The sequence below is a fragment of the Larus michahellis genome, chromosome 1 (assembly GCF_964199755.1).
Source record: "Larus michahellis chromosome 1, bLarMic1.1, whole genome shotgun sequence".
Taxonomy (NCBI): Eukaryota; Metazoa; Chordata; class Aves; order Charadriiformes; family Laridae; genus Larus; species Larus michahellis.
The window spans coordinates 74,107,361-74,123,103 of NC_133896.1; the positions used below are offsets into that span (position 1 = coordinate 74,107,361).

General features: G+C 42.2%; 1 protein-coding gene across 10 annotated transcripts in view; it reads left to right on the top strand.

Annotated features, from left to right (window-relative positions):
• ABCC9 (ATP binding cassette subfamily C member 9) overlaps positions 1 to 15,743 on the top strand; it is a 77,200-nt gene that overhangs the window by 57,997 nt on the left and 3,460 nt on the right. For all 10 annotated transcript variants that reach the window (XM_074586838.1, XM_074586833.1, XM_074586851.1 and 7 more), the window contains 8 exons: positions 2,359 to 2,451; positions 4,955 to 5,057; positions 7,412 to 7,513; positions 10,165 to 10,285; positions 11,279 to 11,409; positions 11,967 to 12,045; positions 15,034 to 15,142; positions 15,379 to 15,482. In XM_074586838.1, the coding sequence (XP_074442939.1) occupies positions 2,359 to 2,451; positions 4,955 to 5,057; positions 7,412 to 7,513; positions 10,165 to 10,285; positions 11,279 to 11,409; positions 11,967 to 12,045; positions 15,034 to 15,142; positions 15,379 to 15,482 (842 nt within the window). The remainder of the gene's footprint in view (positions 1 to 2,358; positions 2,452 to 4,954; positions 5,058 to 7,411; positions 7,514 to 10,164; positions 10,286 to 11,278; positions 11,410 to 11,966; positions 12,046 to 15,033; positions 15,143 to 15,378; positions 15,483 to 15,743) is intronic.

Consider the following 15,743-nt stretch of genomic DNA (forward strand, 5'->3'; position numbering starts at 1 on the left):
CAATATCTTAAGCAAGCCATTTGGAGTTTTTTCTTAAATTCAATCAGTCACGCTTTTTTTTTTTTTTTTAATCAGCTAGATTTCTGGCCAGATTCAATCCACTTTCTGATACTTGAAAACACCTGTCAAGGTGCCTGCTGAGCTGCAGGGAGGCCAAAATAACCTACCGTCATTAGCAACTGTCACTTCTGGCCCTGTCTTTGCAGTATGCACATGGCAAAGCTTTAACTGCCGTTTGCTAGCACCCAGTTAAGAGACACAGTGATTTTCAACTGAACGTTCCAGTACAGTTGGCTTCACAGACAATACTCTTATTTAGGTAGCCTGAGAAAGAATTTTGTCAGTTTTTCCCCTTAAATCAATGGAGCAGGAGATGCACAGAGCAACTTATCGATAATTTAGCTTTGCTTTAGCCTACTTTTCACCAGATTTCCTCAGAATTTCTAAGGAGATTTATTCATAAGAAAGCTCTATAATCAGAATTCACAAAACAAAAATGTTTAATTCTGAAATAATTTGCTCAAATTCTCTGAGATTTTTGAGAAATCTTGTTCTTTCCCCACCAGGTTTCCAAACTAATGCTGTACGTGGCAGTACACCAGGTCTCGAGGTGGCTAAGGAATCAGGAGACCTGGTTTTCATTCTTAAAATGCATTATGGTCTTCTAAGTGTCCCCCTGTACTGCTACACATAGCAGTTCACACTGTTTAAACTTCTTACTTAAAATACACAAGAGTAGGGAAAATCTGATATATTAGACCCCGGGGAAATGCTACCGTTTCTCTCTGTGATTTTACATGTGAGAGTAGTCTCCATCTGTCTCCAAACTTGTTTTTTCCGCATGCTGTACCAATAGCCATACCATGCAAGCTAGCGAGAAGTTGATCACCCCTGTAGGTCAGCACACACATACACATGCACCCATTGGCTCTGCAATTGCTGATCTTCTGCAAGTCCCTAACTATCTATCATCTCATTCGTTTTATTCCCTTCCATTTTGCTGGGAAAATATGTATCAGCAAGTGCTTTTTTTAAAAAAAAAGAAAAAAATCCATTCGAATTAAACTCTCTTAAATCACTTGTGAAGCATCCAGTGTTGATTTGTGTTCTTTCAATACACAATAGAAATTAATAAATCCAATTTATTTCTCGAAAAATAGTCTTGGGAAATGTAGGATAAAGGAATAGCTTCAGCCTGTATTTATAAGGTACTTGCAACTAACATGTACTTTCCAGGCATATAAGCTTCACTAATTTTTAGAAATGCAAATATTTACAGTATTTCTTGCAGCACTTTGACTCTTTGTTGTATTTTCCATTACATCTCTCAAAAACTTCTATGTATTTTCCATAATAAATTTGGAAAAGCATATTTATCATCAAAACGTAAGCAGCAAATTCAGTTGTGTAGACTGTAACATTCAGCATCATGGAGCAGTTATTTCTCCTGGCCTGTCTAATACAGTGTGCAAACATAGTAGGATTTTAATAAAAAGTTTAAATATCTAATGATCTGGCCACTCTTCTGTTTATACAACTGGCTGCTATGCCAATGGCAGAGTGTTACAGAAAGATGTATTTGTCTCTGTGGTTTGGAAAACATTCCTGTTTCAGGAGACTGGAACTTTTTAGACTGAAATACCACTGCTCCATGCAGGTCTTGAAAATACCATTGCTGAATAATGAGGAAATGTCTCATTCACATTATTTCTCTGTCAGTGCTGTTTCTATTTCAACTGCTGTAATAATGTTAACGTTACAAATAGAAGTTCTGCCGTAGTCTGTTATATTTTACATTCAGCATGTTGTGGTACTTACAGATACCCCAAATGAGGCAAAGTTTATTCGGAAAGGCCCCCTTTTTGTTAGACTAGCTGATACAGGCGCAATAAAATAAACTTGCAGATACACAAACTCTCTTTTATACCTGATGTAAGAGCCGCAAATAACACGCTATAAAGTTTGAAATCAACTGTTCTGAGTTTAATTTGTTGTATTAATAAATCAGAGTGCTTGAGAATCAAAAGTAATAATAATCTGGCTAAAATGGACAGGAGGTTTTTATCCAGGAGAGACGTGATAATGTCATTATCGCTGTGGGAGAAGGAGAAGCTCAGCCGTGACCAAAAGCTAGATTGCGGAGGTGGCCGGGAGATGATTCAAAGGCTCCTATAGCAAAAGAGAAACATGATAGCCCCATGTCAGTGTCTTTCTATACTATAGAAATGCTGTTCTGTCTGATCCTGGAAAGAATATGTGCAATACATAAACTGTCTATTCTTGTCTGTTACGCAGTAAAATTGCTACAGAGAGAGATGTTTATATTGTAATGGCTGCTGTTGTTTTTCATACTCCCAGGGACCTCCAGGAACTTGACGACAGCACCCAGCTACCTTTACTCTGTCACTTCTCCGAGACAGCGGAAGGCCTTACCACCATTAGAGCATTCAGGTCTGTACAAAAAATGATTAGAGGCAGGCTTGGGTTTTGGTCTGGCCCATACAGCTTGCTTGGAGAGTGTCTGAGGGCAAATTGTTGGATTTGGTGGACATTAATTAAGCCATCTCAAAAAGGGAAGAGGGTTTGTTTTCCCATTGCTTTGCCGTGCCTCTAAACACTTGTGCGTATTTTCAGTAGCACACTAATTGATCCGTATTGGTTTTCCGCTGAATTAAAGATGATGATTTCTTTAGGATACAGTATTTAAACTTCTAAGGTATCTAGTTTAACCACGCCTTGCTTGGACAGCAGGGAGCTTTCCTTTGCCGGGAACGGGCACTGCTCCTTCAGAGCCCCCACTGTATCCTACAAGCTGTGCTATCCAAGCGCCCTGGAATCACTTCTGTATTTAACCCGCTCCTCAGGCAGGGAAACATCATTACAGTGCTCGCCAAATGAAAGTCAGTATGCAACGAGGGAGGCTTTCCAAGAAAACTGTGGCAGAACAGAACTTGATCTTAATAGTCTAAAACTTAGCCTTGTCAATCAAAATCAAAAAATAAATTCCTGATGATTCAGAGAATTTTTCCAAGTTTCTGTGCATATATTTTTTTATTCTACTTACTACATGAAATACAGACCAAATTCTCCCTGTATATTCACTACATCATAGCTGGCATGACGGTCAAAGTGCCAGCTTGATGTTGCTCCCCAGTAAGTGTAACTTGTGCTAATTCTGTACACTGTAGAATTTCGGACAGGTGCAGATCTCACTGGAATGCTATTTACACACCTATTTGATCAGCTTAAGTGCTTCATCACTTCATGCTACCTTTAGGACCTAGGCTATTAGTTCAGAGTGGCGCACTAAGGACCGTCCTGTGGCAGGACAAGCAAAAACGTTGCTGTGTTGAAGAGATGTCAGAAAGCGGTCAACATGAAATGTAACAAGCTTTATCAACCAGAACGGTGTATTGAAACAGTAAATCATAATTAAGGCTGCATGCTGGTGCATGCTGAGGGCTTCTTGAAACGTTCAGAGTGGCCTTTAATCACACTGTCTCCTGAGAAAGATGAAGGAGCTTAGCACTTCTTGGGAGTCATTCAACTTTTTTCTACCTTACAAAACAGCAGTGTGGGCTTGGATGGCAGATAGCAGAAGGCAGCACTGTGAAAGGACTAGGCATCGTAACCATCACTTGGTTTTTCCAGGAACGCTGGTGCTAACCTAAGCCATTTCATTTCCCTGCCTGTGCTCCGCTGTCAACCAAACTTGAAGTCTCCGGTGGTTTTTGTCAGCAAGCTCATATTTACTAATAGTCCTGTTAGTCATCCTCTGCAGTCTGAGTTCAGTATGTTCCAGGGTAAAGTAGAGCAGGTCCTCACATAACTTACCACAAAGTAGCACAGTTGGATCAGAACGCAATTTCAGTGACCTTTGCTGTTTGTCATCTGACAGGATAAAAGTCTAAAACTGCCCAGAAGATGAGCTGGACGTGGATGAAAAGATACAGATTGAGCACGTCAGATTTTCCATTAGGGAAACAGGAGTTTTGCTGCCAGAAAGGCAGACGAGCAGGATATTCAGTGCATCTTTGCTCCTCCCCACGTCATTACTGTTACCAGTTGTTGTTTTGGGGAGGTTGCTTGCCATGTTTACAAGCTGTGCAGAGGGAAATAAAGTATCAGTGGGAAAAGGAGTGGGGTGGGGGGGACGGTAATACCTAAAGTACGGCAAGGTGCCATGAATTTAATACACTTACACCAACAGAGATTTCCCTCTTCCCTCCGAAAGCGTACCTCCGCTCTTAGGTGCTTTGACATCCTTGCATTGTTTTTTTTTAAACATGAAGGACATTACATGGGAAGAGAGAGAAACAAGTGATAGTGGAGGTAAGACCACTCATTTTTGTAATTCAGAAACGCTCGATGGCTCTCCCTCGCCGTAGCTGTCCGAGTTGCTTAGGCAATGTGTGACTGGCCGAGGAACCAACTGAGCTGAGTAGCTGAAAGGTATTGATCTACTGATCAATCTATAGTCTACATTAGTTGAAGGCTCCTGAAGCTGGCCAGGTAACTCCTGAAATTAGCTTTTAAGCTGACAGGTGAGCCCTCTGCTCTTGCATGCGAGGAAGAAGTGAAGGGCCACAGTGGTGCTCACCTGTGAGAGGCCCGGAAGGCTGCAGCAGCCAAGAATCTGCAGCTGTAACAGTGGATACGCTGTGGGAAGTAAAACCTGTCTCTAGCACGCTGGCATTGCAGTCGCCTTTAGGGGACAGGCTCTGATCCAACATCCAGTGCAATATAATTGCTTGTTGAAGAAATTCCTCCCCGCTGTACGTGTCACTAGGAGGGCCCTGGCAGCAGGTATGCGTCCTTAGGGAAGAGTTTCTAACGCAAAGTTTGGCAAAAAGTTTTGGTCTGGGGGGAGGGGAGGGAGAGAAGGGTTTAATGCTTCATCCTTTTGTGTATGAGTGTGTAATGTGTTGTAATATAACAACTTTGCTCTTGGCAGGCATGAAGCCAGATTTAAACAACGTATGCTGGAACTAACGGACACGAACAACATTGCCTACTTATTTCTATCGGCTGCCAACAGATGGCTGGAGGTCAGGACGGTACGTTCAGTTTAGTTCCAGCCATGGTTTTGAAACCTTGGAAGCAAACAGAGACTTTGCCTGATGCAGAGAAGATAATAACGAGAATTAATCTCGCGATGAGATTATACACACTGTTCCTTAAAATAGATCAGGATTGTTTATGTTAAACCCATAGGGTTTTTTCAGCTTTCTTGGCCAGAAAATACAAGTCTCCCTCATCCTTTACTGTTGTGATGTCTAGCGTCTGAAGAGAGTGCAAGAACAAACATTTACATAACTCGAAATAAGGCTTTCTCTACTACTGTGCAGCATCTGCAGACCTGCTGCAGCAGGAACTGCTTTCAAAGCAGAGCATGGCCTTTTAGTAGCTCTGTGAACTGTGCCATCATTGTGCCAGGGCTGTTTTAGGCACCACTGAGCTTCCAGGTCCTGAGGTATCTCTCCAGCACTGGGTTTAATCCCACAGCTGTAATTTAAACCCCTCCTTTGCAGCGCCCTTACTGCAGCTGTGAGGCCATACTGTTTGTGATTTTAGTGTTTAATATCACAAAAGTTGGCAGAACTAGACTCCGATTGAAAACCAAATGATAGTAGGGCACAATGCAGCCACTGCCGGTGAGACAGGCTCCTGGCTTTTTGGGGGGCTCTCCAGGGGCAGCACATGAGGAACTTTCCTCGTCTGCAAAGCAAGAAGAGGCAAGAAAAGTCACTGTGATTTCCTTATTCATCTGACACTAAAAAAGCACTGAATAAGCAGAGCAGTGACCTGATTCTGCTAGATGCTAATAGTAACAGGCATGATTAATCCTCACATCAAGGGCTGCGGTCTCACCTTCACTTCCCAGTACACTGGTGGAGCAACGAAGTTGTGCTCCATTTCTTATGATGGCAAAGCTTTCCCTTGTGCACGAAGCTCTCAGCTTCCTACAGCATCCAAGATCGAGCTGAACTTGCTTCCAAATCAAAGACAGATAAATAGCAGAGCAACAGCCAATCCTGGAATAAGCTGTGGCAATGCCTGTTAATGTCTCACAGTCTTAGACTTGCTTACGCGCGGAATGAATTTGATCCACGACTATGCATCACTTCATCATAGCATTGGAAATGATGTGATCTTGCCAAGGAATAGTTCATTTAGCTCTGCCTAATGGCACAGTGGTACTAAGATCACTCAAATGTCTGTAGGATTTAATAGCAATTGTGAAGTCCTGTCCCAACTGCTGATGAAGACTCAAGGCCATTGGGCTTCTACTTCCCTGTAGATGTTAAGTTCAAGTTTGTCATCTGCTCATCAACACTTTTTATGGAGAGCTGAACTAGGCAGTCCTCGTTTCAAATCTCAGAGGGAAAGATTCCCGGCAGGGTATTATCAGACAGGAGGAAAAAAATGGATGGAAAATGCTAACCCTGTAATCCAAAGTAAACACAATGCAGAGAGCAGTGGGAGAGTGGGAATCTCAGCAGTCTCATGAATCAGGCACCTTGACAACTACATGAGATCACATGTGGCATTCATTTCAAAACTGAGGTACACATCAAGAAGATGGGTCGGAGCTCCTGCAAAGCTTGTGAGAAGTCAGATATTTCTCATACAGCCTACACAGCAATTTCTGTAAAGCAAGTCATCACCATGCAACAGAGCTGAGATCCTTCAGGTATCTACCATGGAGTCACTCCAAAACTCAAAGCGCTGTGGCAGTAGCAAGGTTTAGTAGCTTGTTTGCAGCACCACAACTACACAGCTGCACTGCCTTCAGAGTCCACACTACCATATGGTGTTCCGCTGCAGGCCGTGAGTGTATAGCAGGCTTGGGGATGCCTTCACCATTGCATGATGTAGGCACTTTAAGTCAGTCTGCCCACTTGTGCCCATAAAACATGTGCATTACCTTTACAAATTCTTCATGGACTTTGTGAAGTCATCGATACTTCTCTTTTCTGGGGAGGCAAACCCATGTTTGAGAAGACCTGAAGGGGAGTGTAGAGAGTGGACCTGATTTGTTTTAGTGGTAGGAATTAGGGGTGTCACTATGATGCTATTCTTATGGTTTTTTAATATTTTTTTTATGTGCTCATTAGATTTTTTGATACCTGCTCTTTTTGGGGTGGCTGCAATGAGATACCCTAGCCCAGCTGGATTTACAGAAAATGCTGGCCTGTTTCAGTTGTGTTCAGCAAGTTCTATTAGAGTCTTTCAAGTTGGGCACCAAAACCCTGGACCTTTTCCAAGAAAAACAACCCAGGATTAAGGACTAGGTGTCATTATAGAAATAATCCTTAGTAAAGCAAATGTGGTCTGTATCTGAAGAAATTTTCTTGTTGTTGTGTTTTAATGTTGTCTAGAATCTTTCTTTCCCTCTATCTCATTCCAGGATTACCTCGGTGCTTGTATAGTTCTGACTGCAGCTGTCACTTCCATCACCGAAGGGCCTAACTCGGGGTTTGTGGGACTGGGTCTCCTGTACGCTCTGACGGTATGTACCAAGGCAAGGCATAAGAACTTTCAGACCAACATATTAATTTTTTGATATTTTTAAAAATGCATATACATGGTTATCTTCCAGTTTTCTTAATCTTGAAAAAAACAATCTTGCAAATAATGGATTTGAGCCAAAGTTGAAAGAGTTCAGGGCAACTTGGACTTGCTTCAGGTTTTATGAGCCAATTAAAAAAACACAACCATTCCCAGGCCCTGCGTGCTCCCAAGCAAAGCAGGAAAATTAAAAATGCGTAAGAGGACCTGCTGTGCACTCTGTTTTGCACAACACAGTGTTGGTTCTGCCTGCATGTGTCAAAACCTGCCAGAAAATACTATCCCACAGACTGTCATAACCTGACTAATGTTTAACCAAAGACCAAATAAAATAATTGCTGAAGAACCAGAAATGCCATTTCTACCTTTGGAAGGAAACTACTCAGATGCCCAATATTGTCCATGAAATTCTGAACGGATTGGGGATTGGGACCTTTCGGGCTGGTAGGCATGGTTCATCATGACAGGCAGCAGTAAGAAAGCAGTGCATCATAAGCATAGAGTGAGTATGATCACCATAGAGAGTAGAAATATCACTGACTTAACCACGAGAGTGGGGACAAAAGTAGGATGAGGATAACGGCAGGAAGAATTTCCGAAATAATGGCTGGCACAGCAGAAAACTGGCTGCTTTAAGGTGCTGTTATGAAGGAGGGATATGGCTATGGGTCTAGCGCTGAGATTTGGCTTTGCACGTAAATGCTGGCAAGCCCATGGTTACAACAGAAAATTCTCGGCAGCTGCCTAAGGGTGGCCTGAGATCCCCTTTGTGCCGCTGTTGCAGCACTGTGAGAGTCTGCCAGCAACTGAGAATCAGTCCCAGTGCTTCAGCTTCACTCTGAAAACATTCCTGGTAATCCTGCTTCATTAGCAGGGATCTGGAAGCTCCAAGATATCTGCATCATCTTTGGATACTTTGTATTTAGTCTGTATTTGCAAACAGATCATTAGCGCAAATTAGCCATTTGCTGAAGTCTGGCATAGCAGAGGAAGAAATTCTGCAGTCACCACGTGATCACCTGTCTCTGTCCTGCCCCACAATAACACTGATGAAACTTTGAATGCAGTCGGATCATTACCTGTGTCCCCTAACAGGTTTTTGTATCGTTTCTCTTTGGAGCTAAGAGAGGCCTGATGTTTGGACGTGGATGAGAGCAAACTGCTTGAGCCAACATTGTGTTTACAGTAGACGTCCATAAGCTTATTCTTTCCCCTTGTATAAACACTGCCAACTCCCTTGCACAACTGCGGCGAAGGTTGAAATAATGGGTAGAGCCTTTCAGATGCCAGGCTCTGCTATCAGATCTGTGATTGCAGCCTGCTACTCCGCCACAGCAGTTCTGCAGAGTGTTTAGCTTCTCCGCAAGCGTACCCATTTCCATAATTTCCCGACTCAAAAACTGGACTCAGAATGAGTGAGCTTCCGAACAACAAAGAAAATAATACCCCCTAGAATAACTCTATCCTAAGGATAAAGCAAGCAATTAAATCCTCTAAATTGACAACAAATGTTGTTGCTGAATCCCAGTGAAAATTATTTACTGTACGCCTATTGCATGAGTATTAGGTTAGTGGAAAAGAAGTGGGGCTGGGTGATTTATTCATAATAAACTTCTCATTTGGCAGATTCAGCAATCTCCCACAAATAAATGACAAAACCCTTCTCTCAGTGTGTTTTTGTGTAGGATGTTTTCACTGTCTTAAGTTGAGTTTCTAAATCTTTATTCAGGCACGTAAAGTATCTCAATTTTTAAAGGTGCTTGGCAACCAACTGTTCATAATAAGATCACTTTCTCTTTTTTACGTGAGCACCTAAATACAGACTTAGGAACATCTAGGAAATGTTTAGGACATTGCTTTACAATTTGCAGACTTAAATAGTCAGTCCTGACTAGGGATCAGTTCCTCTAAGCTACTGGCTATTGTTGGTCAACTAATTATCAACTGTTACCTGCTACAAGTAATACCTTTACTATTGATCAACAAAAGGGAATAAAAACCAAGAAGGAAATAGCGTTGATCTGATAATACATTTTTTTCTCCTATATTTCTATGCTAAAATACCTCACATTTTCCACACAGAGAAATGAATTATCTAAATGTGCACAGAAGGAAATAGAAGTGAAATGCCCATCGAATCTCTTCAATATATTTGCAAATCTTTAGTTGCAGTCTTTGAAAGACTAGAAAATGCAGTTATTTCCAAATGGCACTTCCAATTTTGATTTTTTGTATGTTTAAAGAAGATGCCTTTCAGTTCTGATTACGAGATGCTGAGAACAAGAGATTCCCGTAATCAGTCACATCGTCAGACGATAGATACAACCTTTCCATATTTCTCCTTCAAAAAACAAGGATGAGTATACCGAGCACTAAATTACTATGTCATGGTTGTTTCTGTTGGAGTACGACTGGCTTATTATGTATTTGATGCTGTTGCAGTGAGTCTTGAACTGTTGTAACATCAGTAAGAGACCCACTGTGCTGAGTCAGGGCAAAGACTTTTAGAAATTTGTCCAACTTTTATTGGCAAACAGGTAGATGAACAGACAGAAGGCTGAACCTTGTCCTTGTTTTCATTTTGTGATGCAGATAACCAACTATTTGAACTGGGTGGTGAGGAATCTGGCTGATCTCGAGGTGCAGATGGGTGCAGTAAAAAAAGTACACAGCTTCCTGAACATGGAGTCGGAGAACTATGATGGCTACTTGGGTACCGCATTCTAATCTTTTTGGTTTTTAATGTGGTAAAGCGAGAGCATGGTAGGCTTGGTCATGTAAAATGTATATGCCTCTTTGGCCAAAATCTGTTCTCCTTGACACGTAGGAACTCCACCGATCTGAGTGACAAGGATAGCCAAAGGCAGCTATGAGATATGTAGCCCATGCTACTCAACATTAAAAAACCCTACCAAATGCCAGGGAGACAGAGCATGGTCCTGCAGTACAATCAGAATGTACCAAGGCACAGTTATGGATGGGATGAACAAAACATCCATGTAGCTATTCAGAAAACAAAAATATGGATACAAATTAGAAATGCACTAACAGTCACATGCTTTGCAACAAATGGGGTCTACAGGACAGGGACGTGTCGGCAATAAGACCTTGGCAACTCTTCCCTGAACTGCATGTTGCTGTTTGTACTCCACATATTTCAAAGTGGCTTTGACTGGTATTTTGGAAGTGCTTGAAGGGCAAGGCCAAAATGCTCGCAGGTCAGCAAGCTTCCCTGGAAAGCCAAGCCCCTTAGTCTGGAGACAAAACCTGCCTGCGTATTTGCAAATCGGGATGAAATATGAGCTGCGATAATGTCAACAGCTCATGTTGTACCGCAGTAACAACATCCTTCATTGCACTGCCCTTCCTGTGCCGGTTACTGACCGAAGAACATGTTACAGAACACTGCGCTGACACCACATTCTTCTCTGCTCATTCAGCTTCTCCCCGTTTCATTGCCAAGAGCCACTTTGGCATCTGCCCTCTTGTCTTATGTGTCGGGATCTGGAAGCTAAGTGCTAACGTGCCCACCAGGCCGTTCCCAACTTCCCCCTGGCAGGGAACTGGGACTCCATTTCTTGAGTGGCTTCAGGAAGGTGCCCAGGCAGAAGAGAGGGAGAAAGGGGAATGTCATAAAAGGTGACCTTCTGATAGCATTTGTTTTGTTTTGTTTTGCTTTGCTTTGCTTTGTTGTTAATTATTTCAGATCCCTCTCAAGTCCCAAAAGACTGGCCCCAAGAAGGGGAAATCAAGATTGAAAATTTGTGCGTTCGATATGAGAACAACCTGAAGCCTGTTCTTAAGCATGTTAAGGCATATATCAAACCAGGACAAAAGGTACTGTGTCAAGCAATGGCCTATCATTCTCCAGATTCTTCCTTATGTGTTCCCTTCCCTAAGGTGACAGAGAGAAAGAATGACAACAATTTGCAGTGACACCTATATATGTTGATGGTCCTTTCTGAGGCCTCTGGGCATGGGTCAAGAAACTTACACTGATGACATCTTATTCTTGGTTGGGATCAGTTTTCCTTCTGAGAGTCTCACTTCTTTCCAAGTCCACTGCCTTTGCATAGAGTGAGCCTAGGTGGCCAAATGAGATTAGATGAACACCAGGCCGGAATTGAGTAAAAATGCAAGTATATTTCACATTTCAGCATATAGTGTCATTGGAGTCCGGGTCAAAATGCAGAAGCTTCAAAAATGTTCCTGGAACAAGTCCTCATGATGCTGAGAGGCAGAAAAGTGCTTGCCATGCTCTTTTGTTTCTTCCCTGGGGTCTGCCACCGGCCTGTCTTCTCACCAGTAGGCCAGTCCAGTCCAGCTTTCCCAGACGGGCTGCAAGTCTGATTTGCAGCTTCCCTCTATAAGTAACATCTTGTTTTCTTTTGCAGGTTGGGATCTGCGGTCGTACTGGCAGTGGCAAGTCATCCCTGTCTTTGGCATTCTTCAGAATGGTGGACATATTTGATGGTTAGTTTTCACTGGACTATGCTGCCACTCCTAACCTGGTCCCCCTTTATTTCTTCAGAAGAAGCAAGGAGGCTTTTTGATAGTTTATTATCCTGGCTTTCTGGCTCAGAAGATACTTGATTAGAATGGAGCTTGTTATGCCTGATCCTTCAAAGTACAAAGTGTCCTACTGTGAGGAGTGCTTGGTTCTTCCAGGAAATGTTGCACACAGATTATAGTTCTTTTTTTTTTTTTTTTTTTTTTTGCATGTGCTCTGACAAAACAATATGCCATTTTTGAGATAGGAGGAAAAAATATGCAACTCTCTGGAGCCTCTAAATTTCTCCCTAAAGAATAACTGCATTAACTTATGATAGCTGTCAAAATGTTAGCAGAATAGAAACTAGCATTTAACAAGTCCATTCCCTTGATATTTATTTTTTATTTTATTGTGGTTTCCCACAACTACAGCAGAAACTGACTTAAGGTTTTGGAAACATTTTGCTATATTTTCACTCCTGCAGCATTTCACTCTCCCAGATAATTGGATTCGCAGCAATATGTACCCTGGCATTTATAATACATATACTTGTGTACTGTTGCAGGAATATGGAAACATAATGAAAAGTTGTTTGGGTTTTTTTTTCAAAGATTTCCATGTTTCTAATTTAGCCATTGCACGTGGAACATTTGGTAGGGAAGCCCCTGTAGGATGTGGGAGGATAAGTAACGCAGCTAATACTCGCTTTTGTTGTGGTTCTGTGCCTATATGTATCTATGGTAATAGGTTTCTGATTAATGACCGGGGTTCCTGGATATATAAATAGTGCAAAAAATAATAGTTATATTTATGGCCAACTTTAAGTTTCCTTCTACTTCAATCTTCTTTCTGTATCTTTTCTTTGTCTGTTCCTTCTGTATCCCTGATTTTTCCCAGTGGGAATGCCTAAGTCTTTTCTAATCGAGCTCTGTTTATCCTTTGTGCATATTCCTCTCTCTCTCTCAGCTAGACCCATATTTGGCCTCTATGCTGGTCCACTTCTGGGTGGAGACCTGGCTCTAATAAAAGTTACATAACAAGATTTCGAGTAACGTTACTGGAGCCAGATTTCATTCATGTTGTCCATCTTGGTTCCTTATGGTTCTGTTATTTCTTTGAATTTGTATGTGTTCCGTGTTATTCCTCTTGTCTCACTTCTTTCTTTATTCTTTAGTGTTTCCCTTTTCTTGCCTTCTGTCCAAACCAACCCTCTTTTCTGTCTTGCTTGGCTGCCCCTCATTACCTTCCTGGTTTCCCAGCTCCTCTCTAATTTACTTTTTCCCTTTGGTCTCCTCATCTGCTCTTCTCTTTTCCTTGAACACCCTGGCTTCTATGAAAAATACATTCCCCTATTCCCAATGCATGCCATATTAATTTTTCTCTTGTTAGTCCACCTCATCTTCTGCTATCCTTCTCTCATGTCCTCATTCGTGAAGAAAAGGAATTGCTTAAGTTTATGCAACCACTGATGTCTCATGCTGAAGTCTTATGACCTGATTCAGACTTTATGAAAGTCTGAAAACAATCGGACATTGCGCCCTACAAAGGAAATCTTGGTTCCTCTGAACTAATAAAAGCATAAGACTAATGCTAGTCCAGCTAGGTGGAGATTAAGTCTTTCATCGGAATAGGGCCACATAGAGTAACCTACAAAATGCAGTATCATGATAATTGGGAATGACAGAAGAGGCACACCTGCACAGCTTTGAATATCCATGTGTTTGCCAGTTCTTGGTTAGGTTCTCACTGTTGGGAGAGAGAACTGATTAACTTAACATGAGGTATTTCCCAGTTCTGAGTGCAGCTGCCCGGTGAAGTAATCCAGAGAAACTGCAGACGTGAGCCTGATTAAAATACCCCTTACCATATCCTCATTCAGTTTTCCCTGGCCCATCCCGTTCCCATAACCTGGAGGAAATTTCTGTGTCCAGGGAAAGTCAGTGGGGTCAGTAGTGCCTGGCTTTTGTTTGAGGATTCAAGGCATGAGATTCCTTCTGCCTTTCTCCCCCTCTTCTACTTACAGAGCAGCCAACCAGTTTCTCTTGTACGTTTCCTCTGTCTCCCTTGCCTGAATATCAGCAGTTGCCACACCCAGCACATCATAAATCAGATTTTTCTGATGAGATCCATATGCTCATTGACCTGAAGTAGTGACTAGTAAAGGAAAAATCCTCTTATTTTACCAAGTATCCCAGCTGTTGCAGCAACTTCTTGTCGGGGAATGAACTACTAGGTTAAGGAGTGATTAATGTGACGGCTTCCAGTAATCTTATGCTAGCAGAACAGTATGTGGCTAATTCACAACCAAACACTCAAATGAAACCGAGCTGTAGGAACCAGCATGAATGGTATTACAATGCCTTGGAGTAGGACATCCTTTTTGTTTTTCTGATCTTCCTCTTGTTAAAAAGTTAATGCTACCCCATTCCTTCTAGAGTTTGAAGGATAGTTTTGGCTCCTGGTTTATGGGTTGCAGATACATGCATAGATTATGCAAAAAGAAATCGTGCACAATCTCAAATTAAATATCTTCTGCTACTGTTAAAGTCAAGGGGAACAGAGAAAGGCACAGGACGAGGCTAATTACATTAAGTTGCTCTTGTTCTCGTTCTGTTTGGCTGTAAAGCTCAGGTTGCTCCATAATGAACTATCTTTCTTGTGCTATCATTAATCACATAGCACGGAAGCCACTTATTTCCTTTAAGGGAAGGTGGCGGGGGCGGGGGGGGAGAAAAGAAAGAGAGCAAGGCAGCAGTGTCACTAATAAGCTGGGTTCCCTCTGGCTTGCGTTACTCCGTACATTCATTCACCTTCCCCATGTTTATATAAAGGTGGTGAGAGATCGCAGGGGCATGCTGCCTCGTCATCTGGAGTCCAGCCCAAACTAGCTGTTTTCTCTTTCTGTCTACCTGCAGCTCACATACTTTGTGCAATTCCCTCACATGTCTTCTGCACGTTGTTTTAAACAGGGAGGATAGTGATTGACGGAATAGACATCAGCAAATTACCTCTTCATACTCTTCGTTCCCGACTCTCTATCATTCTTCAGGATCCAATATTGTTCAGTGGCTCTATCCGGTAGGTGTATGCCATCAGGGGGTGAGGACAAGCATTGCATGGCGTATTTGTGATGGGCACTGTGGAACAGGAAGGGATGTAAATGGGAAGGAACCTTCCTAGCTCAGTCCAGTCTGTCTACACAGTCTGTCCGAGCGAAGACAAGTGGCTCACACAGTGCCAAAATATTCCTTTGCAGAAGACCTGAATGAACTGTAATTGCAGTAACAAGAATCCTGTTATGGTTTTCTTTGCAGCTTTAATTTGGACCCAGAATGCAAGTGCACCGATGATAGACTCTGGGAAGCTTTGGAGATTGCTCAGTTGAAGAACATGGTCAAATCATTGCCAGGAGGCCTTGGTATGTCTGAGCCAAGTCTCCGGGAACATAGACCAATAATGAAATTATGCATGTATAAGCATGCACACATCTAAACAGATACATGGGATCTTACACTCTGAATCATCACGTAGGAGTTGGTAGGCACCTAATGAATATTCTGTCTATGCTAGAGAGAATATTCTTACTAAAAAGCTGAAGAGTAATCTGGTTTGCCACTCATTGCAGAAAAATCCTGCAGCACCTCAGCATCATAGTGGGGCAACTAGTCAGCAAAGAGTT